Below are 9377 nucleotides of genomic sequence, written 5' to 3'. Positions count from 1 at the left end.
CCTCCCCGGCCCCCGCCCCGGCTGGTGGACCCGGGCCCGTCCGTTCCTTCTCCCGTTTGCTTCCAAACGAGGCGAGGGCAGGGCAGAAGGGTTCTGACAGCCAGAGGGGGACGGTAAGGAGGAGGAGGAGGAGGAGGAGCCGAGGAGCGGACGGAGGAGGGAAGCGCGGGGAGGGCTGCCCTCCGCCTGGCTCATCGCGCCGGTCTGCGGGCGCTGGCGGCGGCGGCGGCGGCCCCGAGTCCTGCCCTCCGCGGCTGCTGCGTGCGCTCCGCCGCCGGGAGCGGCCGCGCTGAGGCCGGGCGTGCGCTGCCCGCGCAGTCTCCGCATGTGAGCCGCCAGGCGATTGGAACCCTCTGCGAGTCACGCTGCCCAGTGGCGGAGGGAGCGCTCGCCCGCAGTGGCGGCGGCAGCAGCACCGTCCCCGTCGCTCTCCCTCTCGCTTCTGCAGCCTGCGCTCCTCTGGGTCCCCCCTCCCTGTCCTTTCCTGATTTCCCCCCCCCCGAGAAGGAGAGGGCGGGGTAGGTGTCCGTCCCCTCCCCTCTCCCCCCTCCTTTCCCTTCTTGGTTTGAATTTCTGCCCACCCCTTCCACCCCCTGGCACTACCCTGGCTCGCGGAGCAGGAGGCGAGACCCGCACGGAGGGAAAACGAGGGCTGAGACTGCCCTGCTGCTCCAAGCCCAGGAAAACTGGAGCCTGGAGCGGGGTGAGGGGAGAAGAGGAAGCGGGAGGGGCTTGGCTTTCTCTCGGATTTGAGGACAGCCCCTTTCCCTTCGAGAACCCCACGGAGAGCCGGACTGCGCCTCCGCAGCGAGCCTCCGGAGGACCGCGGGCCGGGAGGCGAAGGATGGTGGCGGCTCCGCGCGCCGGCTGCGGGGCAGCGCTTTCGCTCTGGGTTGTCAGCAGCTTCCTCTGCAGAGCCTGGACGGCCCCCTCCCCGTCCCGTAAGTAGTCCTCCCCGCCGGCCTGCGCTGCGCTGGAGCAGCTTCAGTGCCGCATTGATGTTCGAAACCGGGGTGTCAACTCTGGGGTGCGCTCGCAGGTCTCGCCCCCTGATTTGCGTGTGTCTCCGTGGTCGCACACTTGCAGCCACTGCAGCAGAGAAACTCCGAACCCAGCGCTCCTGGTTTGGGAGAGAGGGTTTTGACGGTGGTGATGGTTCTGGAAAGTTGTTCCTGGTCTTGGAGATTGGCTGGCAACAGCTTGGTTAGAGTGATTAGCGTAGGTGGCCGCTTCTTGGGAGTTGTTTGTGCAGAGAGAGTTCATTGCATTTTTCTTAGGTAGGTCAGGGAAAGAAAAGTGAAGACCTTGGGAAAAAATAAGTTTCTTATTTTTTATTTATGGTTTTAATTTAACGAGCACGGGGTTGAGGATAAAAAGAGGAGCATGTTTTGAACAGTTTGGGCACCTAAAGATTCTCTTTTAACCTTCCCAGTCCCCTTAAAAAGTTAATGCCTGTTTAATACTTGCTTATTAAAAGCGAGTGCAATGTTGTATCTGAAATTACTTTAATTCTTTGATAGTTTGATGGAATGGATATGACTCCTGCAGTTCAGGACTTGGGACAGTCAGTGAAAAGCATCATTAATGTTATAGCGAACAGACTTCTTAACAGACTTTTCAGGAAAATGATGCTGTTCAATATGCATATCTGTGTGTTTTAACTAGCTTTAAAAAAAAAAAGATTGCTCATGATTTTATGAGATTTGGAAAGAAATGGAAGATTCCGGCCCATTTTCGGCATTGCTTTAGAGGCATACACTGTACATCCAGAGAGGAAATTCAGGATTGCTCCTTTGGAGCAGAAAGAGTTAAATCACTAGGAAGACTGCCCGTAGGAATCTTAGGGTAAGATTCATAAGCACATTCTTGCTTCTGAGAATGTGGAAGTAAGTTGGTAAAAAATTATCATGGAGATCTCAGAGTTTAAAAAGGAGTGCTTTCCATTTAGGGAAAAAAAAGTTTAGAATTTTCCAGAATTCACATATATGAGGTAGTTCTTTCTTTGTTTATAAGGTTTAGGGATGTATTAATGCATCTTTGGCTATATGTTAATAGGGTGTGCAAATATCAATAAGAATAACATTGAAAAAGGACTTAAGTTGTGGCAAAGCATCTACTACATAATGATATCATATGATGAACTAGTATTATTGTTTTGACATATTTTCCCAAGTACAGTATTAGGTTTTCTTTTATTGCAAATGTTTAAAGATAGGGATATACCTAAATGGCAATCAAAGTTAGTAATGAACTTGAAAAAATTATAGTTCTTTTATAACAGATTAAAGCTCAAAAAAGTTATGTATTGTCAATATTTTATATCAATTTTATAAATTCAAACAGAAATTGTGAAATTATAATGCTTGATATTGATATTTACACAAATATGTAACTGTATCCTTACGTAACTATTCTCATGAAATTTCAGTTTCCATTTCAAGGTCTAGTTATATAGAACTTGCTGCCACTTTTCCTGGAAACTTAACTCATTATAAGTTAAATTTATTATATTCACTGATTGAAGGTCCTCTTATCCAGGGTTTTCCTTGGGTTCTGTGTTTCATTTTTTGTACACTTTAATTGTAATGGGTCAATCTGAAACATTCACCATGTGTCAAGAATGACACGCAGGCAGTTATTGGGTTAATATACTTTAAGAATGGAAAAGTTGTTATTTCAGAAATATTTTCTGAGTTTTTACTACTTATTTAGAATTTAGTTATATAGAAGAACATAGAAACCATTACCTTTAAAAATAGTTAATAGTTATGTTTGATTATTAGTATTGATTTATTTAGCTCTTATTCTTCATTGTTTAAGAATGTTTAATGGCTTAACTAAGATGGCCTTTTATTTCATTTGAATTTGAACTGTGTGAACAAGGTGCAAAGTTGCCCTATATCCTGAAAGTGAATTAAATAATACAAATAATATTGGCCTTTACTGATTAGAATGAGCTTCATGCATTCAGTATTTTAAATTTCTACTGTATTTTTATGCTTAATGAAAATTTTATTTACATCATATATAACTCTGAAGAGGACTATGATAGTTATTACTCTTGATACTAAAAACATTCAAAGGAGAAAAAAATGAAAACTGTGTGAATCTAAGATAATGAACAACTCAACCAGGAGAGGTCATCACAAGACAAAAAGTAGCATGAAAATCTAAAAGTAACGTTTTTATTTAGTACACATTTTTAAAATGTGATGGCTATGCTAAACTTTCAGTTCCCAAATAACTTTTCAATATGATGGACATTTTTAGAAGATACTGTTAATACTTTTCATTTCATAACAACTCCATTTTGAATATGTATTTGCTTATGGATTATTTCTTTTCCTCTGTTAAAATGTACATAAAAGCTGTTAATACTATGTTTCACACAAGTAGAATGCTTTAAGGATGTTCATCTCTATGATTAAGTAAAAATATAATCTAATTTCTTTACAGATAGTGAAAATGAGCTGCTGCTGAGCTGATGGAATCATGTACCTTTCCCTCTTATAAATGTATGCACATAGGACACGTGGGAAGTTTAAAGAGAATCTTTTATTCTTAAGGAGTTGCATTTATTTGAACATGTTAGAAAGACCCTGGGAGTGCAGATCTAAATGATGAGGAATTTAAGCTAGCATTTAATCAATTTGATTTTTAAAGTTTATTAAATTTTAGCTTAAATAAGTGTTCTCTGATAGAAGCCAATTTACAGTATTTTTATAGCCATTAACCTATAATATCAGTGACAGCCACATATGGGAAATGTGTTTTCCATAGATTCAAATACTTTCTAACAAATATAATTTTACACATATGTACATATATACATGAATATATGTATATATACCTATGTGTATATATATGTATGTATACACATATATTTGGTAAAATTCTTTAAATACATGTTGTAAATACATAGATACATACAGTTAATATAGCATGTACATTAAATATTTATATGTAAACATGTATATTTGTATATTTTCTAACATGTCATTCAAGAATTTTAACTTGTTTACAAGTTTATAGTTAGGTCTTTTCCTGTGCAATTATTTCAAGTAACAAATGCAACAATATCAAATAATAGTACATTGATTTATTTTTTCTCTCCTCAATTTATATACCTCCCCACAAATGGTATCTTTTAAAATTTAAATACATAAATGAATATAAAAGCAAATGCTACTTGTTTATATTGACCTGGAACATAGTAATGAGTTTGTCTTAATAAAAGGAATTTAAATTTTAAAAGAGTTTTAGGCCAAGAAAATTCATTGGTTGATAAAGGATAGTACATTATTTAGTTAATTCACACTAATAATAAAATTATCTTTAACTCCTTGGAAACAAATATATAATCCCGGTTTTCTTATAGGCACTGATATTCAGGAAATTAGAATCTTTGGTTAAATTTTACTTTTTCACCATGAATCTATGACAAAATTGGGTAAAAAAATGAATCCACAAATTTAATTTAGGTTTTTATTAACCTTTACACATTTATAAACATACAATATAATAACATTTTTAGGTGACATCAAAGTTGTTTGATGTGCATTATCTTTTAAAACTTAACATTTCTAATACAGTCATGCATCACACCATGATGTTTTAGTCAATAATGACCGCATATATGACAGTGCTTGCATAAGATTATAATATAGCTGTCATCTGCAGATGTATATGTTTTTCATCTTTTGTATGGTATCTTTACTGTTCCTTTTCTATATTTAGATATGTTTAGATACACAAAAACTCACCATTGTGTTACGATTGTTTAAAATATTCAATATAAAAACATGCTGTCCAGGTTTTTAGCCTAGGACCGATAGACCATACCATGTAGCCTAGGTGAGTAGTAGGCTATACCATTGGGGTTTATGTAAGTGCTATGATGTTAGCACAGTGAAAAAAATCGCCTAAGGATGAATTTCTCAGAACATCCCCATTGTTCAGAAATGCATGACTATATATGGGCTTTTTTTTTCTATTCTAAGTGGCAAGAACGCTCAAGTTCTATAATTTCTCTGAGATTTTAATTCATTTGTCATAATTAGTAAATTCTTCTAGAGAAAAACTTAATGAATCTTTTAAAGTGAACTAAGAAGTCTTTTTGTCCAATGTATCTTTTTATGATTGAAAGATGAAAAAAAAAATGTGATGTGCCTATCCTTGTCTTCTCTTTCTAAAAATTAGATGTTTTTAACTTGTTATAAATGGTATACAGAATAAGGAGAAATTCTAGGCTCAGAAATTCTTAATTCAAATGTAGTTGATTTTCTCAAAAATATTAACCATATGAAGATCCAACTCATGTAAGTTACCTGTATAATGTGGATGTCAATGGGATGAATAAATAAAACATGTACTTTGAAGATTTTCCCATATCTAGTTCTGATTCGAGAAGTGCTTTACTTTTTCATTTTTGCTACTTGCAAAGTTAAACAGAGTATATAATAATTTAAACCTCAAAACTAGTCTTACGTGAAGTAAAGTCAATTCTATATTTATATCAGTACCTGAAATTAGATGCTATCAGTGTCTCTAGAGAGATACATATTTTAAGCTAAGTAGCTCTCAGAAAAATAACGTATATTTCTGCAATCTAATATTGGGCTAATATAGTAAATTATTTTTATTTTTGCCATTTTAGTATATAAGAAAAATGATGAAATGATCTTATTCAGCCTTTAACTTTTCCAAATGGAAACTTTAAAAAGAATACTTTTAATGAAGTGATCAGATAAAGCACTTGATTTTCTCATCTCCTGGGATCTATAAAATTTGTGTGTTTTAGTTCTGACTGGTGAAAGATGTTGGGATGTAGAGGTGCTACCTCTTTCTCCATCCTAACAGTTTCTTTTCTGTGGAGGAAACTCTACTTGTAACACTCTTACTGTTTATGTCTACAGTTCACTCATTCCATCCCATAGTAGGTAGAGTGGCTTTTCTGTTAGGTGACTTTGCCATGGGGACCTAGATTTGCATAGCTCAGTCCCTGCTTCCTCCTTCCAGGCTGCCTGCAGAAGGCATAGATTCTGCTGAACGATGTATGCAAGTAGGCTTTGTCTGTGCAATAACAGTGATAGTATGAAGAACATGATGATGTTTGGTTCTTCCTACAGCGGTTTCATTTTAGAATTAAGGTTAATGAATCTCATCATTGCCACACATTTACCTTGTTCCTTCATATCAGCAATGATTATATAAAGGGTGATATTTGTTCTTTATCTTTTCTAATCTAGAACTTAGAGAAGGGAGTGGCATTTACTGTTCTCCCTGAAAACCCCAAATATATTGAAATTGTCAATAATAAGATTATTTGGGATTGAACTAAATGAATATGAAAGAATTTGGCATGATTTAGACACCGATAATGAACAAGACATTTTTTTCCCTCTGATGTTGAGTTAGAGAATTGGCCATATCCTAACTCTGGCCTACAAGCCTTCCTATTCATTTGTTCATGCATTCATTCACATTTCTGCATGGTCCTACTAGTGGTATTTCTTTCAGGGGGATACTTGGAATATGATTTCTTTATCTGTGGTCAATATATTACTATTTTAAAGGTATCTTGTTTGCAAACTTTAATGAGTACAGGTTCATTTTCATCCTATCCATGTAAGCACCTGGTAAACTCTGCATGTCTTAAATAGTTGTTACTTCATGTTCCTTCTGACAAACATGAAGAGTTAGATGGTTTAAGTCAATTATAAAATTTTTTTTTAAAAAAGTCATCACTGAGAATACAAAGTTGATCGTTTCCTCAATTGTATATTTTGAAAAAGATCTTGTTAAACTCTTATTTAGTTCATTTTGGGGATAGACTATTCATAATAACAGCTTGAAGTAACTGATTTTTTATAACACTGCAGATTTTAAAACCTCCCCTGATAGTAGGAAATCTGGAAATAAAGATGTAGTTGCTGGCTCTGAGTTTGCTTGCTGAAGATAACATATTTTTGTTATACCGTAAAAGTGTGGAAAAAATACAGAAGACCTCCTGGGGACCATATTCTACGTTTTCCCTATGATTTAAGTTTGCTTGAAATACCCTCATGAACATAAATAGTGATATATGTTTTAGTGTGTTCATGTTTAGGAAAGAGGCAAAATTAGTTCCTGAGAATACTTTACCAAGAAAAATTATCCCAAACATATGTAAGTTTTTCTTGCCTTTTCTAATACATTCACCCCCTTCTTCATCTGCACTGGGATGGTGATCTGGGAATGTGAATCATAGAAAACAGCAGGCAATAGAAGTGTGACCTACATACATACTGTCTGATTCACTAAATCTGTGTGGTGTGATGCATCTAAGATGGAAGCAAGGCATATAAAGTTTAATTAAATTCAGTAAGGATTTGCTCACCTCTATGCATTAGATATCATGTTGAAATACTATGTAAAATGGAAAATTTTTCCCTGACTCATAATTTTCTATGAAGTACTGTTATGATGTTGGCTATTCCATTCAATTACAATATTATGTTATATGAAAGTAACACATGGAAAAAGTAAATACATACACTCTGAATTAATGGAACAGCCTATTAACTGATGAAATACCATGATTTACCAAATAAAATAATATCTCTAAGAATATTCTCTTAAAATTAAATGTGCTCATTGTCACTTGTATATCATAGCGACTGGTGTTTATTTTGAACATAAAACATAATGTAGATTAAATTGTATCACTCTGTTAACTCATTTTACTAGGCAGTCACCTCTTACATAATGGGAATCAAATTATTAAGTAACATTGTAAGTATAGAGTGTCTACTTTTATATAACTTTTTCAGATATTGGACAAAAATTCCTAAATAGAAGAACTACATGGAAAAATTTCAGCCTAATTATGTCACATAGCAAAATTATAGCATATTTTAGGGGTCTTATTTGTTTAAAAGTTATCAATTACACATTAGACAATGGCATATTATGCATTAAATTAATTGTTAATAAATTCTAATTTGAAATTTACATTTTTACATAATGTATTTGAAACCTTTTTGGTTCAAATAAAAAAATAATATATTTGGAAAATAAAATATGAATATCAATTTTAGATGATTAAATGAATATGCTAGGTTAATATTTTTAAATGTAAACTGATCAGAGAACACATGATTTAAATATTATTTTTTTCTCCTTATGTACCCATAGCAACAATAATACAGTGAGTTTGATGCTACCATCAATGCAAATGTTACTAATTCGTAACAGTATCTTTCTCAGTGAATTGGAATATGGCCATAGAATTCTCCTCCACACAATGTGGAAAACAGCCATATGTAATCCAATCAGATGTGGTCTATAAAAGAAAATTTCACTTTTTTATTCATGTTATATATAGTATTATCACCAGCAGTTTTTCAGCCAACTGAGAATATACTCATCGTTATTTAAATCATTTGATTAATGTTCTCATATGAAAAGAATATGTTTAAAAAAGTATGCCTACCTCATAGAAAACATTTTTAATAGTATTAATGAAATTTCCAAGAATAAAATTTCATCATGCCTCATGCCCTTCTGTAGTATAAGTGGGTTTTATTCAAACACTTTAACATAAGCATTTAAGTTATTAGTTATGACTGGTTTAAAGCATATGCCACCATAGTTCATTGTGGGTTTTGACTGTCCGTAGTATGGAATTAATAATAGCCATGTTATTGTGTCAGTTGATGAAGGAAGTACTGTGTCAAAGATACGAATGTGCCATAATTGGGTATTTACATTACTTCTGCTATTAAGAATGCAAAATTAAACAGCCTTATTCAGATATTCTAGATACTTATGGGTTTATTTTTGTGGAACCAATGCCAAAAACAGGATGATTGATCAAAGAGGATGTGAATTTTTCTTTAACAAATGTTGCCTGATTGAGTTCCACAAATTTACAGTTTACATTTTTAGCATCAGTTAATGAGTGCCCTTTTCCAGAACACCAGACAGCGATAGATATTATTATACTTTAAAATTTTTTTGCCAGTATTCTGTAAATAGCTAATATTTTTTAAGTGTTGACTTTAGGTCAGTCACTACTCTTGATGTGAACTAAGTCATTTAATTCTTACTGCAATGCTTCAGTTTGCAAATGAGAAAACAGAGACATTCAGAGAACTTGTCCAGGCCACCAGTATGACCTATCCAGAGAGACTATGCTTGTAACCATGGTGCCGGTGGCTAAGAGTGAAGTAGTATCTCATTGTTCAAGTCGTGTAACTAATGCCAAGTTTCAGCTTGCATCTAGGGACCATTTTAAGATTTGACTACTTGTATATAAGGGAAAAAACTATTGGCATAATGTTTCTATCCTTTTGTTTACTTATTGCTTAATCACATCGTTATATATTTGGGTGACT

General features: G+C 35.4%; 1 protein-coding gene across 2 annotated transcripts in view; it reads left to right on the top strand.

Annotated features, from left to right (window-relative positions):
• The first annotated feature begins 745 nt into the window (after positions 1 to 745).
• CNTNAP2 (contactin associated protein 2) overlaps positions 746 to 9377 on the top strand; it is a 1715168-nt gene continuing 1706536 nt past the window's right edge. The window contains exon 1 of one of the 2 annotated variants that reach the window (XM_045565113.1): positions 746 to 941. In XM_045565113.1, the coding sequence (XP_045421069.1) occupies positions 845 to 941 (97 nt within the window). In that variant the 5' untranslated portion in view covers positions 746 to 844. The remainder of the gene's footprint in view (positions 942 to 9377) is intronic. The other variant, XM_045565114.1, reaches the window with a different exon arrangement.

The sequence above is a fragment of the Lemur catta genome, chromosome 11 (genome assembly GCF_020740605.2).
Source record: "Lemur catta isolate mLemCat1 chromosome 11, mLemCat1.pri, whole genome shotgun sequence".
Classification (NCBI taxonomy): domain Eukaryota; kingdom Metazoa; phylum Chordata; class Mammalia; order Primates; family Lemuridae; genus Lemur; species Lemur catta.
This window is presented reverse-complemented; position numbering and strand designations above follow the sequence as displayed.